The sequence below is a fragment of the Gossypium arboreum genome, chromosome 7 (assembly GCF_025698485.1).
Source record: "Gossypium arboreum isolate Shixiya-1 chromosome 7, ASM2569848v2, whole genome shotgun sequence".
In the NCBI taxonomy this organism is placed as follows: Eukaryota; Viridiplantae; Streptophyta; class Magnoliopsida; order Malvales; family Malvaceae; genus Gossypium; species Gossypium arboreum.
The window spans coordinates 77,495,670-77,514,382 of record NC_069076.1 but is presented as its reverse complement, the minus strand read 5'-3'; the positions used below and the strand labels follow the sequence as shown (position 1 = coordinate 77,514,382).

The 18,713-nt window shown below is 36.6% G+C and overlaps 1 protein-coding gene across 1 annotated transcript; it reads left to right on the top strand.

Moving 5' to 3' along the window:
- The first annotated feature begins 8,283 nt into the window (after nucleotides 1–8,283).
- LOC108453050 (S-adenosylmethionine synthase 1-like) lies at nucleotides 8,284–10,244 on the top strand. Its single transcript, XM_017750942.2, has 2 exons — nucleotides 8,284–8,431; nucleotides 8,820–10,244. The coding sequence occupies exon 2, from the start codon at nucleotides 8,829–8,831 to the stop codon at nucleotides 10,008–10,010; it is 1,182 nt and encodes a 393-aa protein (XP_017606431.1). The 5' UTR covers nucleotides 8,284–8,431; nucleotides 8,820–8,828; the 3' UTR covers nucleotides 10,011–10,244.
- The last annotated feature ends 8,469 nt before the right edge of the window (nucleotides 10,245–18,713 follow it).

The following is an 18,713-nucleotide window of genomic DNA, read 5'->3' as shown; positions in this document are numbered from 1 at the left end:
TTGAGGTGAATCTTGGGTCGCGATCTGAAACAATCGACAATGGTACACCCTGTAGCCTCACAATCTCGAAAACATACAAGTCAGCTAATTTCTCAAGAGAGTAGTTGGTACACACTAGTATGAAGTGGGCTGACTTAGTTAATCTGTCAACAATAACCCATACAGAGTTTTTCTTTTTTGGGGTTAATGGAAAACTGGTTACGAAATCCATCGTGATACGATCCCATTTCCACTCTGGAACTATAATAGGCTGAAGTAGCCCAGAAGATACTTGGTGTTCAGCCTTCACTTGCTGACATACTAAACACTTGGAAACAAACTCTGAAATATCCCTTTTCATTCCCGACCACCAATACATTTTCTTCAGGTCGTTATACTTTTTTACGCTACCCGGGCGGACGGACAAACTACCACTATGTGCTTCTCGTAAAATCTTCTGAACGAGCTCGCCATCTTTAGACATGCAAATTCTATTTTTGAACATTAAACAACCATCGGTACCAATCTGAAAATCTGATTCAACATCTGACTCACACTGATTTTTCCTGGCTTGTAACTTCTCATCATTTTTCTGAGCTTCTTGGATTTCATGAAGAAAAGTCGGTTTAACTCTCAACTCTGCTAGGATCGAACCATCACTAGATACGGTCAACTGAGCGGTCAAAGCTCTGAAAGCAACCAACGACTTTCTGCTCAAAGCGTCGGCGACTACATTCGCCTTTCCCGGATGATAGTCGATAATCAACTCATAATTTTTTATTAGCTCTAACCATCGTCTTTGCCTCAAATTCAATTCTTTCTGAGTCATGAGATACTTTAAACTCTTGTGATCAGTAAATACTCGGCATCTCTCACCATATAAATGATGTCGCCAAATCTTCAATGCGAACACCACAGCTGCTAGCTCTAAATCATAGGTTAGATAATTCTTCTCATGAAGTTTTAGCTGCCTTGAGGCATAGGCTATAACCTTGCCTTCTTGCATTAGCACACACCCTAAACCATTTAGGGAGGAGTCACTAAAAACTACAAATTTCTTGCTCGACTCAGGTTACACTAAAATTGGGGTTTCGGTCAACAAAGCCTTTAATCTCTCGAAGCTCTGTTGGCACTCTTCTGTCCATTCGAACTTGACATCTTTTTACAGTAGCCTCGTCATCGGTGTAGCTATCATGGAGAATCCATTTACAAATCGTCTATAGTATCCTGCTAGCCCCAGAAAACTGCGGACCTCTGTCACATTCCTTGGCGGTTTCCATTCTACAATAGCTGAGATCTTATTCAGATCAACCCTGATCCTGTCTCTCGACACAATGTGTCCTAGAAATCCAAATTTCTTAAGCCAAAACTCACTCTTACAAAACTTAGCGTAAAACTGCTTATCTCTCAGAGTCTGTAACACAGTTCTCAAATGTTCCGCATGCTCACTCTCATCACACGAATAAATCAATATGTCATCGATAAAAACGACAACGAACATATCCAAGTACGGCCGAAAGATACGGTTCATCAAATCCATAAACACTGCCAGGGCATTCGTTAATCCAAAAGGCATAAAAGAAACTCGTAATGCCCATATCTCGTCTGAAAAGCAGTCTTCGGTACGTCTTGCTCCTTGACCCTTAACTGGTAGTAACCTGATCTCAAGTCTATCTTAGAGAATATAGTGGCCCCTCTCAATTGATCGAAGAGATCATCGATCCTCGACAAGGGATACTTGCTCTTCACTGTCACTTTGTTAAGCTGTCTCTAGTCGATACATAACCTCATCGTTCCGTCTTTCTTTTTCACAAAAAGTACTGGAGCACCCCATGGTGAATAACTCGGTCTAGCAAAACCTTTATCTGTTAACTCTTGCAATTGTACTTTCAACTCCTTTAACTCAGTGGGGGCCATCCTATAAGGTGTAATCGAGATTGGCATCGTACCAGGAGCCAACTCGATACCAAACTCAACCTCTCTCTCTAGGGGTAACCCTGGTAACTCTTCCAAAAAGACATCTATAAACTCACAAACCACTGGCACTAACTCAATCTTCGATTCGAGCACTTGGGTATTTAGTACAAAAGCTAAATAAGTTTCATAACCTTTTCTCAAATATTTTTCGATGGTCAAAGACGATATTACCCCAAGCAGGTTATCTAACTTATCTGGCCCAACTCGAAGAACATTACCATTTTCACATCTTAACTGAATTACTTTTCTCCCACAGTCTACTACAATGCCATGGGAGGTCAGCCAATCCATCCCAAGAATTACATCGAATTCGTTAAACGGCAACAACATCAAGTTGGCTGGAAAACAATAGCGTCTAATCACCAAAGGACAATTTTTACATACTTGGTCTACTAATACATGCTTGCCTAATGGGTTAGACACTTTCATAACAAACTCAGTGGACTCTATAAGCATGTCTATACAAGGTATCAAATCTATACATATGTAAGAGTGGGTAGATCCCCGTGTCAATTAAAGCAACAACAATTATGTCGTGAATAGAAAAGGTACCCGTGATCACGTCTAGAGACTCTACCTCTTCCCGGGCTCATATAACATAGGTCATCGCTGTGTTTTGCCTTCGGACCTCATCGCAGTATCTCTCGGTGCACCTCTACTACCAGTCTCACTCCCGGGTTCTTTTGAGGCCTACCCCTAAAGGGAGCACTGCTTGCTTTCGCATCTTGTTTTCTCTCTCTCTCGTCCATTTTAGGACACTCACGGATAAAGTGGTCAAGTGACCCACACTTGAAACCTCCCCTCTCGTTTACTCGACATTTGCCCGAGTGACGTCTTCCACATTGCGAACACTCAGGCCTATTTAGCCGAGCACTACCAACACTTGCAACTGAAGTAGTTTGGGCTTTAGACGCCATGTTCTGCTGATTCTTATTTCTCTTCGAATACCCCACCGAAGTATTCAATCGGGTAGTAAATTCTTTTGACCTCTTTGGAGGAGGATTGATATGCTCTCCCCATCTGCTTTTCTTTAAATCTCGTGACTCGCTGGCCGCTTTCCTCCTCTCTTTCACCAGCTCTTCTGCTTTGCACGCTCTCTCAACGAGCACTAAAAATTCTTTTAACTCCAAGATGCCCAAAAATACTCAAATATCTTCATTGAGGCCATCCTCAAACCTCTTACACATGGTAGCTTCAGTGGATACGCACTCCCGCACATACTTGCTGAGTTTTATAAACTCCCGCTCATACTCTGTCACAGTCTTATTACATTGCTTCAACTCTAGAAATTCCTTTCTTTTCTGGTCCATAAACCTCTGGCTAATGTACTTCTTTCGAAACTCTCCTTGGAAGAATTCCCAAGTTATTCTTTCTCTCGATATTACAGACACGAGAGTGTTCCACCAATGATAAGCCGAGTCTCATAGAAGTGACACGACACACTTCACGCACTCTTCAGGTGTGCATGACAGTTCATCGAATACCCTCATGGTATTCTCTAGCTAAAACTCCGCTCTCTCTGGGTCATCATCTACACTAGCCCCAAATTCCTCGACCCCTTACTTCCGAATCTTATCTACCAGAGGCTTCTCTTGTCTAAACACATCCACACCTTGCGGAGCCATCAGGGCATATTGAGGAATCGGAGGAGGTGGGGGAGGTAGAGTGTTCGGGTTCGTACGAACAAACTCCATATACCAAGCATCCATCATTCGGAGGTAGGCTTCCCTAGCCTCTCCACCTTGGCCCATACTTACGGGCTCACTCTCAATCGGCGCGGTCTCTTCTGCGGGAGCCGACGCATTACTTTTCACGTCATCTTTCGTGGTTCTATCAGGATCCATTACTATATTAAAAATAATTTATAATCGTCAGAAATCGTCACACTATCAATATGCACATACGTGGCATGTATAGCTAGACTCGTACTCTAGCTAGTTTAGTCCTAGAATCGACTAAACCATGCTCTGATACCACCAAATGTAACACCCCTCACCCGTATTCGACGCTAGGATAGGGTTCGTTGTGCTACCTGACTTAAACTCAACCAACTGTATAAAACTGGCTCGTGAAATTTCAAACAATTTAAAAACTTCTCATTTCACAAGCAACTATCTTGTATATGGGCTTACGAGGCCCAATCATAAATCCAGGGTTGTTTGCAACCCAACCGAGACCTCATGAAAACTTAGAAAATTTTTGTGCATCAAGACTCCACACGCCCGTGTGGGTATAGAACACACAACCGTGTGCCAGGGACACGCCCATGTCCCGAACCTGTGTCTGAAATCATAAGCATTCTGCCAAAACCACACGGCCCACGAACACGCCCGTGCCCTATAACCGTATCCTTCACACGACTGATACACACGGCCGTGTCTCTTGCCCGTGTACTACTAGCATGCATACTGACTTTATGACACGGCCTGGGAACACGCCCGTGGGGCCTACCCATGTACTAAAATGACTTCAAAAATTTAAGTGCAGAGGACGCACAGCCATAACACATGCCCATGGGTGTGAACCGTGTGTCACACACGGCCTAGACACATGTCAGTGTGTCTTACCCGTGTGGACAAACTAGGCTATTTCCCAAGCCCTTTTGTCACCCATTTTGCACAACCTACACAAAATTATTTCAATATATAAATCTCATCACAATGGGCACTAATTCATCCATAGAAAGAACATTATATGCATTCATGAAAATGAATAATAGCCATTATTCCAGGCTTGATTACAAAATGCAGGGCCTTTGACTTAAGCCAAAATATATGAATCATTCTCTTAATACAACATCCTAGTCTAGCCCAATACATGCCAACATCAAAAATATAAATCCAACTATACCAGGTATTGCGGCCGATAGTGTGATCGATATCTCTGACTTTAAGGGATCTTTAAGCTAGCTTGATAACACTGAAAGAAGAAGGAAAGGAAAGAGGGTAAGCATAAAGCTTAGTAAGTTGCATATAAATAAATATACAACAACAATCTCACCATTAGTCATCATACTTATAGCTCAAAGGTAAACATAATTTAACTTACTCATTATCATCTACTCGAGTCACATTCTCTAAATTAAGCTCATTACTCATGCTTACCATATAGGTACCTGTACCACTCACAACATGGTTATTCTTTCTTTATCAAAATTGATCTATAACTCTCATCATTGAAACTTTTGGAATACTACTAGATATTCTATGAACCTTTAACATGGGATATATTGTCGATGCCATGTCCCAGACATGGTCTTACACTGGCTCTCATATACGCGTGCTGATGCATGTCCCAGACATGTCTTACACTAGCACAACTCTTAGCCGATGCATGTCCCAGACACGTCTTACACTGGCTATCTCTATTAAGGCTGATGCATGTCTCAGACATGTCTTACACTGGCACTCATCTCTGTGCCGATGCCATGTCCCAGACATGGTCTTACACTGGCTATCATAGCATGGATGATGCATGTCCCAGACATGGTCTTACACTGGCTCTCATAATGTGGCCGAAGCATGTCCGAGACATGTCTTACACTGGCGCACAAATCACCCAATGCCTTGGCACGAATATCCAGTTCGTATCCTAATGTTTCAACGGGATATTTCTATTATCTCAAATATTTCTAGACATTCTCAATTCATAACTTGAAAACTCATACAATATCAATTCAATGGCGATATGAATACAAGTATTAACAGTGTAGTTGTATCATTTATATACAACTTACCTCGGTTTACAAAAAGTACTTGGCTATTCGGTTTGCTTGGCCTTCCCCTGATCTAGGTTTGGATTTGGTAAATCTTGATTTATAATGACAATATGCACTCATTTAGTCACTAATTAAGATTAAGAAATCATAAATTTACATCTTTGGTAAAATAACCATTTTGCCCCTAGACTTTGGCAAAATGACCATTTTACCCCTATGCCCGAAAATCGATTTTCATCAAATTTCTTTGTATCTTAGGCCTAACCGAACTATTTTTACTATTATAGCAACTTTAAATTATCACTATTTCACATACTTATTAACTATTTTACAACTTATGCAAAATAGCCCCTTTAGGTGTTTTCATGCTAACACCTTTTACAAAAGTTGTTTATAACACAACTAGGACTCATATTCCTCCATAAAAACTCAATAAAAATCACAAATCCTTTCATGAAAATAGTCTAAACTCTTGACCATTTTGCAAGATATCACCCTCATTTGAAAACTCATGCTTCAAGGGTCTCAAAAATGCAAAAATCATCAACAAAGGGTGTGGGAATCACTTACTTGTGAGGGCTTTTAGTTGCTGAAAATTTTCAGCCTTTAACACTCCATTTTTGCTTATATTTTCAGTGGAAAAGAGAGATGGAGAAGAAATAAATGATAGCTAGGCTTTTAGGCATTATTTTATCACCAAATCATGACATCATCCACCTAATACTTTGACTATTTGCTTAAAACCCATTACATGGCCCGCCAACACTAATAAAAAGGGTGTAATTTCCCTTTAAAAGCCCTGAATTTAAGTTCTTTAGCTATTTAACTCATTTGGGTACTAAAATGTAACTTTTTCCTTTTATGCGATTTAGTCCCTTTTCGAAATTGGGCTAGAAAACATTAAAAATTAGCTCACCAAATTTTTCATGCACTAATAAAATCATACTATAACCTCACAAAAATAATAAAATAATTTTTCTAACTTCGAATTTGTGGTCCCGAGACCACTGTTCCGACTAGGCCCTAATCGGGCTGTTACAGTTCATACTTTAATTTGGCCTTTCTTAGTTCTTTTACTTTCTAAATATTTAAAGTATAGTCATTATCAAATATAGCTGTTAAGTTCATTAAGTTCTATTATTTTCAAATTTTGACGTAGCAAACATATTACCATATGTGTAATGTTTTTGTCAACTTGTTATTTACACATATTACTCACAAAAAAACCAATTAATGGATTTAACTGTAGTAGTTTATGGTAAGAATGGAATTTTGAAATTTGAAAATTATAAGGATTAAAAATGATCCAATTAGAGAATATGAACTAAATCTATAACTTTACGCATAATATATGATTAATATCAATATTTAACCAATTGGATTTAACTATTACTATTTGGGTTAGGATTGAGATTTTAAAATTTGAACAATACATGGACTAAAATTAACTAATTAGAAAACACATGTACTAAATTTGATCAAATTAAAGTAAGGGAACCAAATCCACAACTTACACATAATATAAGAATTAATAATAGAATTTAATCATATCTAATTTCATGCTATATTTTAAAAAATAGACATGGAAGGTTGATGAGTTTAATATTATAAAAAGCTTAGGGTAAAAATAAAATCAAGCAGGCCTAAATCTTCACCTAATTGAATTTTGGTAGACCAAAAACCCTTTTCATTTAAGTTGATTGTGTTGATCGTTATAATTTTTTGATGTGACAAATGGTGACATAAGATGAGTACATGTTATGCTAATAGGACATTTTATCAAGTGAAAATATTTAAAATAATCTTAAAATTATTTAAAATTACTAAAAAGCAATCCTATCATGAATTTGGATAAATAGACATTTTAAGTTTATTTGCATCTAGACATCCATGATCCATTTATTCACTCTCATTCTACATGCTATCTTTTAATAAGTATTTAATAAATTATAAAAGTTTATAAAAAATATTAAAATTATTAAAAATTATGAAAATATATAATATTAATGTTCGACAAAAGAAAATATTTAGATGTAAATGAACACAAATGAAGAATTGTGTAGGTTCATATAAGACTTATAAATTTTTTTAATAAATTGATGTTAACTTGAGCTATACCATGTGAATGTTGAATTGATGTTTACTTTTTGTCTATAAGAACTAAGTTGAGACCTACGGAGACTTACCCCAAAAAGAAATCAAATAAGATAAAACAGTTTTGGGAGATAGGAAGTTGGTGTTAAGCCATGGAGGCAAACGGCTCAAGCTAAGCCATCAAACCAAACCATCGGTGATGGTTGGTCGGTGACCGCAGTTTCCCTGTTAAATCCATACAAAAGATCATAAACATTAATAACCACTAGCCAATAACCTTTTTTGTTTTTTGTTTTTTTGAAGAGCCACGAATGTTATTTTTATATAAAATGAAAATTCAAACGTCTTGCTCTCACCAACCCCACCCAATCCCTCACCATTTCACATTCCATATCCTGCTAACATCCAACGTATACAATTTTTATCATCTCAAAACTTTTATATCAGCCGTCAGATCCTGATTTTACCAGATTCCTACCCAACTTCAAAAGTATACTGATTAAACCAGTAACCGGTAACTTCCATTCTCTCTATAAATAAGCACGTTCGAGACCAGATTCGTCGTGCCCTTGAGTTCCGCTTCTATAGAGGTCTGGTCTGCTCAACATCCTCTCTCTTTCTCTCGACAAAAGACTCAGATCCACCCGTGAATCTTTGTTCCAGGTTCCCTTTTCTACCTTTTTTCTTTGTTCTTTTAATTACTTTGCTATGTGATTTTCGGTAGTAGATTTTGCTTTGTTGTTTTAGTAGCAGCGGAAAACGAGTGTCCTTAAAGTTTGACTGAAGTTCTCGCAGATCTGTTCATTTTGAAGTTTTTCAGTATTTTGGCTTTTGAATATTTTAGGATCTGAGATGATGAGGTTTGATTTAGGATGTTTTAGTGTTAAAAAATTCAATATGTTGTAGTATAAGGCTTTGAGTTGATGTTGTCGTAAACTTGGATCGAAATTTTTTATTTACTGGATACGTTGTATCGAACATCATTATCGATCTTTTATTTTGTAATCAGAGGAATAGTCGTAATTGTAGTAAGATTCCTTTGCTTGTGCAGCTTGTTAGAATGGAGACATTTCTATTCACATCTGAGTCTGTCAACGAGGGTCACCCTGACAAGCTTTGTGACCAGATCTCTGATGCTGTGCTCGATGCCTGCCTTGCCCAGGACCCTGACAGCAAGGTTGCCTGTGAAACATGCTCCAAGACTAACATGGTCATGGTCTTTGGAGAAATTACCACCAAAGCTAATGTAGACTATGAGAAGATTGTGCGTGAAACGTGCCGCAACATTGGATTTGTTTCTGATGATGTGGGTCTTGATGCTGACAACTGCAAGGTCCTGGTCAATATTGAGCAGCAGAGCCCTGATATTGCCCAGGGTGTCCATGGCCACTTTACCAAGCGCCCAGAAGATATTGGAGCTGGTGACCAGGGCCATATGTTTGGTTATGCCACTGATGAAACCCCAGAATTCATGCCTCTCAGCCATGTCCTTGCAACTAAGCTTGGGGCACGTCTTACTGAGGTTAGGAAGAATGGTACCTGCCCCTGGCTAAGGCCTGATGGTAAAACACAGGTTACTGTTGAGTACTACAACGATAATGGTGCCATGGTTCCGGTTCGTGTTCACACTGTCCTCATCTCCACCCAGCATGATGAGACTGTTACAAATGATGAAATTGCTGCTGACCTCAAAGAGCATGTTATCAAGCCTGTTATTCCTGAGAAGTATCTTGATGGGAAGACGATCTTCCACCTCAACCCATCTGGCCGCTTTGTCATTGGTGGTCCTCACGGTGATGCAGGTCTTACCGGTCGTAAGATCATCATTGACACTTACGGTGGCTGGGGAGCCCATGGTGGCGGTGCTTTCTCTGGAAAGGACCCAACCAAGGTGGACAGAAGTGGAGCTTACATCGTTAGGCAAGCTGCCAAGAGCATTGTAGCTAATGGGCTTGCACGCAGGTGCCTCGTGCAGGTCTCCTATGCTATTGGTGTGCCGGAGCCCTTGTCTGTCTTCGTAGACAGCTACGGAACTGGAAAGATTCCTGACAAGGAAATCCTCCAAATTGTGAAGGAGAACTTTGATTTCAGGCCTGGAATGATCACCATCAACCTGGACCTCAAGAGGGGTGGCAATGGCCGGTTCTTGAAGACAGCTGCCTATGGACATTTTGGAAGGGACGACCCCGACTTCACCTGGGAAGTTGTGAAGCCCCTCAAATGGGAAAAGCCTCAATCTTGAAGTCCCCCGTCCGTACTGCTCCGTGCCTTTCTCATTCACGGTGCTGAATAATCCCGATGTTTCGTAGCTCCTACCGGAAATATCTAATCTCATACTTATAATGCCCTTTTTCTTTTTCATTTTCTATTTCTTCTTTTATCAATGGCTGTTATGATTTATGTGTCTTTTTATCAGCGACGGTGTTGCAAAAATGAATGAGAATTTTGCTTATATTGATGGCACTGGAATTAACAAGCTGCAACATTATGTAGTTATTTTTACTTGGGGATAAATCCAAATCATTGTTCTTAAGCTCCAACCTTTATACATTCTAAGCTTCTAAATTTGGTTTTCATCGATGGCGTTTGCTAATGTTTGATAAGGTGAAAGGCAGAGAGAGTTGAGAACATAATTATAAGCTTGTGTTTCATTTAAAAAGAAAAAAGGTAAGGATCTAACTTTTTTTTGTCAAAAAACACTTCTGATTGAGCCTTCTAACCCCTTTAATGATTGATTGTTAAAGTGTATGGTTGTCGTTTTTTAATATTTTTGGGGGATTTTTTGTCCGACGAAAAGAAAAGGTTAAAAAAATTATAAAATTGATAGAAAATCATAAAAATTACAAATATATATATAATTTATTAAAATTAAAAATATGGAAAAGTGTAAAATTATAAAAAGTATAAAAATATATAAAAGTTTAAATTCTTTTTAATTTTTTAATTTTATATAACCTTAATTGCTCGCCTGTTTTCTCAATCCATTTCACCATCTTAATTTTGCATATCAAAATACTCCATTTGCTTTTTAAAAAAAAACTCCGCTTTAATTGTTTATCACTCTTTTTTTCTCCTAAGAAATCTCTTTATATATAATTACTTCACAATAATCATTATGGATCAAAATATATTATAAAAATCACAAAAGAAATGACAAAAATTGAACTGAAAATACTAGTATTATCATTGCTCATGATAACATTGTCATCCACGGGTATCATTATTGATCAAAACATGTATATAGAAATCACAAAAATCGAATTGAAAATGCTAGCATTACTGTTGTTCGTGATAACACTGTTATTGACGATATTCATAGTGACTAACGGGTACGAACAATAGTGGGAGGGAGAACACTGATGACTGACACGAAAATGGATAAAAGAGGTGTAGACTTTGGGAAGTTGGGTTTTTTACCAATATAATATAAAATAATTAAAAAAAATACCAAAATGATACTAAGGCTAAATTATTGACGGAAATGATATGGGCAGGGTGGTGCCGCCTATGGCAGTGGCGTGACCACCCTGCCAACTGACATCTACAGTAAAAAAAAATGAAAACTGAAAAAAAAAGTTGAATCTGAAAAAAAATTGAAAAAAAATTAAAATACTGGTGAAGCCTCTACCAGAGGCGGCACCAGTTGGTGACATGACAGAGGCAGCACCCACACCCCCGATCTCCTATTTAAACCCCTCAATGTTAAAACGAAGCACATAGCAGTGAAAAAAAAACTTGTAGAAGAAGAAGAGAGGGAGAAGAGAAGAAAAAAAGATAGAAGGAAAAAAAAATTCAGTAAAAAGAAAGATTACAGAAAAGAAGAGAGGGAGAAGGAAGAAATAAAAGGTATCTTTTTCTTTTTCTGTTATTTTTAAATAGAAATGATTATGATAAGAAAAATATTTTGTTACTATTAATTAGTTTGTTTAGTGTTATTTTTATGTTTTGTTTTAAAAGTTATTTTGTTTATTGTGATTCTTTAGTAAGTTTTGTATTTAGATTAATTATGTGTTTATTGTGAATGTTATGTTTTACTTTAATATATTTAAAATTGCATATTGATTAATTAATTTTTATTTAAGTAATTTATTTGTTGTTCAAATTATTTTGAGATATTTTGTTTATTTTTAACAAATTAAGTATTGAAGATGGATAATCGTTTTTCTTATGTGTTTATTTCGATGGAATCATCTTGACAACAACTGTTGGATGCATATTTGAATGTCGAAAACAAATAGTAATGAGATTTAATAGAAATGTCTCGTTGGATGATATGAAGGGAAGGATTAATGCAAAAATTGTTAGACGTTGTGGGAGAAGGATCTCGAAACTTTTCTACAAGTTTCCAATTTCGACAGATCCCATCAAATTCACCTAAATGGAACTTTTAGACAACGAAGACGTTGAGAAAATTATCGCTCTTTACTGTGGGAATGGGAGTGAAAAAAATGTACTGATTCACTTATTTGCTGAGTTAGCCGGTATGAAGCAAAATGATAATATCAATGCATATGATGAAGAAAACAGAGCTCAAGAATCGTGTATGGTGGCTCCAATATCGTACGTTGATAGTGAATCAATTATACGTGGGATCGATATCGATCTTAATGTTACATCCGATATTGATGTGGTTGGTGATGATGGATACGATAGTAATAATCCTTATGATCAAAAGGTCGATATTGATAGTGATCCAGATGTGGACGATGTCCCCGATGATATTGACGATGAAGACGTGAATGACAATGGAAACATTAATGCGTAATCGGTCGGGAACCAGATGCGACGTATTATGATACACAATAATCCTGAGCCACACATGTCGCTCATATACCCCGACGCGGCGCATGCAGCTGAGTTCCCAGAGTACCATGAAATACTTCCTGCTCACCGCCTGGCCGTAAGTTTCAAACCTGAGGAGTTGTTCGTAGGCCAGAGATTCGAAAGTAAAGAAGTGTGTGTTTTTGCTATTAAGTGGTATAGCATGAATATATCAGTGGATTAAAAAGTTGTAGTATCTAAACCGACATTATACATTGGGGAATGTTGAAAGTCGGCAGAAGGCTGCAATTGGCGGGTACGAGCCGTATTTATTCAAAATTCGCAGATGTGGGAGATACGTAAATTTGTTGGGCCTCACACATGCACATCAACACTATGTCAGAAGATCATCGAAAACTTGATTCCAAAACTATATGTACGTATATCATGCCAATGGTGAAGGACATGTCGACAATTAAAGTTTCGGTACTGATAGCTGAAATGCAGGCGCGATTTTAGTATCGAGCACCATATCGAAAGTCGTGAATAGCTAAACAGATGGCAATGGAGCAATTGTATGGGGATTTCGATATGTAGTATAACGAGCTACATGGATGGATAGCAGTTATGTGAAAGTACGTACCGGAGACTGTAATTAAGTTACAGACACAACCTTATTACGGCTCAGATGACCAACTACAGTCGGGAAAAAGAATTTTTCATCGGATGTTTTGGACGTTTGATCCATGTGTGCGCGCATTTCCCCACTGCAAGCCGTTTGTGCAAGTGGATGGGACCTGGCTATATGAAAAATATACACAGATCTTACTTCTTACGGTTGCTCAAGATAGCAACAAGAACGTGCTCCCAATAGCATTTTTAATCGTAGATAAGGAGAATGTGGAATCGTGAGAATTCTTCCTTACCAATCTGCGGAGGTATGTTATTAGCAACGATAATATTTGCATCATCTCCGATAGAGGGAAAGGATTAATTGTTGCCATTAGACGTCCCGGTGTACCATGAAGATCCATTTACTGCATTTGACATATCGCAGCTAACTCCCATCGAGATTATAAGAATGCAGACTGGAAGAGATAAGTTTTGAAAATGGGTAAATGATTACCTTATATTTTCAATATAAGTTTTAATGTTTTAAGGCAATACTGTAACTTATCTTTTCTTTATACATATACAACGCATGAGCTAGAGCCACACATTTTCCGCTAAAGAATGATTCAACTTGAGAGTAACATGAAGGGTTAAACGAATACATCTTTTCGACAGTGGTTGGGTACTATGGAGCCGTGGCAATGGGTTTAAAGTTTTGATGAGGGCTTTCTTATGGTTAGATGACCACAAACTTAGTGGAGGGGGTCAACTCTGTGTTGTTGAAAACACGACATCTTCCGATTTCATCTGTCTTCTCGGCTACATTCTATAGGTTAGTTACCTTGATGCCAAGAATGGGTCAGCAACAAGTCAACCAGATGGAGGCAGGACACGTGTTTGTCGAAGATGTCAGGGATGCAATGATTGTAAACCGTCAGATGGCGAGGTCGATGAATGTAGAAATATATTCATGATGCCTTGAAACGTTTCATGTTACGGAGACCATTGGTTGTTGACCCAGCATACCACCTAGGTCCTATGGAGTTGATCTCCGGAAAAGACAGTGCGATTGCAAGAGGTTCCAAACACTTCATTATCTATGTGCGCATGTTGTGCCAGCGTGTGCTAAAGTGAACCTTAATGTTGAACAATTTATCGATGATGTATACACACTTGAACGCACGTTACGTGTCTGGGAAAATGAGTTCCCCGTTCTGCCTGAGCTGTCTATGTGGGAGGTGCCTCTGACGACTTTCGAGCTTGTCCCTGACAGAGGGCTACGCAGGAATCCGAGAGGACATCCACAATCATCCAAAATCTGTAATGAAATGGACATTAGGGAGAAATCTGACGGTAAGCGTTGTGGATTATGCAGGTTAGTTGGTCATTCCCAAAACAAATACCCGCAACGAAACTATCATGTTGGACAATCGTCACGATCTGGTAGGAATTGAGCTTATGTTGTAATGTATTTAATTTATATAAAAAAATTATATTGCAAAGTTTGTTCTAATTAGATTAATGTTGTAATGTATTTAATTTATATAAAAAAATTTATATTGCAAAGTTTGTTCCAATTAGATTAATGTTGTAATGTATTTAATTTATATTAAAAGACTAAATTTGTTACAAGTTTTAGTATTTTAATGTTAAAAAAGTCCAAATTAATCTAATTTACGTTATGGTCAAATTTTGTTCCACTTTTCAAAGTTCCAATTAATCTAATTAAATATATATAAAAAAATACAAACTTTTTAATATCAAAACACCAAGAGACCCCTAAAATTGATGGTTCAATGGTGTAGTCCTAGGGGTATATCTCTGCAGAGGTCGACGTTCACGTTGTGGGTGATTACGACGACCAAAATCCTCTTCAGTCGTAGGTGAGGGTGTCTGATACATGGAAGAAAAATCATATGGCTTGAATGGCATCGATGAACTTGAACCGGGAGGAGTGCCATGCTGCGGTGGATACAACCCAATAGGAGTGGAGTACTGCAGTGAATACGGGCAGGGGGTAGTGCTATAATGCGGTAGATATGGGCCAGGAGAAGTGTTGTGCTGCAGTGGGTACAACCCAAAGATATCAAACCCGTAATGGTATCCGCCCCCTGACGAGCCCGAGAAATAGTCATTGCCCGACAAATCTAGATGATAAGAAGTATCAGCTGAATGTGAATGCGATGACGAGCCCGAGAAATTTTCATTGTTCTGCAAATCCGGATGATAAGAAGTATCAGCCGAATGTGAATATGATCGCTCGGACTCAGTCTCCAGCTCTAGGTCAAGCTCGGGATCTAGCTGTAGATCGGGTTCTATATCGACCACTGGCTCGTATGCCCGAGATCGCTGCACGCACAGAGGGACTATAGTCGACTACCCACCAAGTAAATATGGCTTCTCCATACTGGAGTACCATTGTATGTACTCTAATGATGGTAGCAAATCGGCAGACATATCCATCTCAGGTCTTCAAGCCATCCGATTCTCCCACACCGCAACAAATCTCCGATGCGAAACCCCCCAATGTTGTCCATGTTTCCCTCTCTTGTTGATGCCGTGAACCTCCCCCACCTGCATTGGCAGATCTGGGATATACTGGATGCAACCAAACTACCGTAGTACTCGATCCCCGTGGTACCACTTGACTACATTGAAACTGATAATTGGTGTGTTAGTGCACCACAATTGAAAATCAACGTAGGCAAACGATGGTATAATAGCCGCAATTTCTGGTCTACGATATGGCATCCATATAAACTGCACGATTAATACCATGGTTAAAATTTAACACGGTTCGAGTAAGATATACAAAGTAATTACATGTCATGAATATTTGAATAGCTTACCCCTTCCCCGGCATGTTGTTCAATCATCAAACGATATATCGGGACAGTGTATGACTTCCCGATACCCGAATAAATATTCCATCTACGAAAACAATTTTCAAGTAAATATAGTATCGTTAGAATAATATCATTATAAAGAAATTTTCAATTAATAACAAGTTAAATTTTATCACCTGTTAACTAGCGGAAATACGTATGGTTGGTGACTAATCGATGCCAAGAATGGCATCCGATAAAGAGCCCATGATTGCAAGAACACAAGGCATCCGCCCATATCTACGCATCAGGCTTTGTCGTCTAGCAAAGCTCACGATACAACATAGCCAGAACTGCGGAACCCCAACTATACGAGCGAACATTACTCAAATCAGCTAACAGAGGTAAATACTGGAGATGAACCTTGTTGTTGTTCGAATTGGGCATCAGTACACCCCCTATGATATGCATAATGTACGCTCGAACTACACACATCAACTATTCTTCAATGGCATTAAATGATAAATGCTCAAAATTGGTTTTTAGCCATGTAAATTTCAACTCTGAGAAGTTGGACTCAGCATCGCCGGACGAGGCTTCTAGTAGGCTATAACAAAGTGCAGCCGGCTCAGCTATAGTACTTACACCCGTGACGGCATCCCCGTCGATTGTGAGCCCAAAGTGCAATGCAACATCCTCCAGAGTGACAGTGTACTCCCCACACGGCAAATGAAATGTGTGGGTCTCAGGGTGCCAATGCTCGACCAATGCGGATATTAAATCATACCGCAAATCGAACGTCCGGGTCAATGCTACTGACTCGAATCCAGCTAGCTCCAAGTAGGGCAGTCATGCATCTGGCCTATATCCTAAACCATTCACTCAACCCCTTAATGCGCGGTACTAGTCCTGACAGTGTTAAATTACAGAAAATAGTTATAATAATATAATTTTTTTCCTTAAATTATGTAGATCTTTTTTTAATAGAACTCGTGATTAACAAATAACAATATTTTACTATATTATTAATAGTGTCACATATGTGAGGAAGATCCTTCTTGATCAATGAAGCCATTGCAATTTCAAAATAAATTTCGGTTATTAATTTTAATGTTTGATGGATTTTAAATATTTATTAGAATAACTAAATTTTATATATTGCTTTTAATTACAAAAAATAGCAAACAATTTTTTCGACAACATATTTTTGGAAAAAATAAATATATCCAACTTAAATACAAATATTTTTATTATTATTTTAAAATGATAATAAGTGAAATATTTTGGTTTAAAATATAATATATATATATAATACATCCGCATGTAGTTCAATATATTTTAAATTAATTTTTATTTAATTATAATAATTTGAGTGATGCAATAATAATTAAAGTTATGATAAGTTGTTCAATATTATTTTAAAATATATTATAATATGTAATTAATTAAATTCCTTTCTAATTAAAAGATGGGAAAACAAGAAGGGGTTATGTTGCAATATTCTTAATTTTTTTATTCCGTGATTTTGGCCTTTTGTTTGTATTTTTAAAATTTTTGGATTTTTATTTTTAAAATATACTGTTTTCATATTTTATTTTTATATTAATTTAGTAAATAATGTTTCAAATGTATTATTTTCGTGTTTTTATATTAATTTAGTAAATAACCGTGATTTTGGCCATTTGTTTGTATTTTTAAAATTTCGGATTTTATTTTTTAAAATATACTATTTTCATATTTTATTTTTAATACTATTTTAGTACATAATTTTTAAAATGTATTATTTTCGTGTTTTTTATATTAATTTAGTAAATAACCGTGATTTTAGCCCTTTGTTTGTATTTTTAAAATTTCTGGATTTTATTTATTTTTTAAAGTATACTATTTTCATATTTTATTTTTATACTATTTTTGTACATAATGTTTCAAATGTATTATTTTCGTGTTTTTTATATTAATTTAGTAAATAATCGTGATTTTAGCCCTTTGTTTGTATTTTTAAAATTTTAGATTTTATTTTTAAAATATACTATTTTCGTATTTTATTTTTTATATTACTTTAGTACATAATGTTTCTAATGTATTATTTTCGTGTTTTTTATATTAATTTAGTAAATAAACGTGATTTTGGCCATTTGGTTGTATTTTTAAAAATTTTGGATTTTACTTTTTAAAATATACTATTTTCGTATTTTATTTTTTATATTATTTTAGTACAATGTTTCAAATGTATTATTTTCATGGGGTTTTATATATTTTAGTAAATAACCGTGATTTTGGCCCTTTGTTTGTACTTTTAAAATTTTCGGATTTTGTTTTTTAAAATATACTATTTTCGTATTTTATTTTTTATATTATTTTAGTACATAATGTTTCAAATGTATTGTTTTCGTATTTTTATATTAATTTAGTAAATAAACGTATTTTGGGCCTTTGTTTGTATTTTTAAAATTTTCGGATTTTATTTTTAAAATATACTATTTTCTTATTTTTTATATTATTTTAGTAAAAAAACTCGCCATCACCATTTTCCCCAAAATTTTTTTTTTTTTTTTACTATTTTTCTAAAAGGTTTAAACCCCATCACATAAAAAATAAAAAAAATTAAAACAATCAAAATATTACATGACAAATAAATTTTATAAAAATATATCTAATCAACTTAAAACACACTTAACAAATATATTACATAAAATAATAATAATATAACGAGCATATCACATATATAGGGTTTTTACTTCAATAAA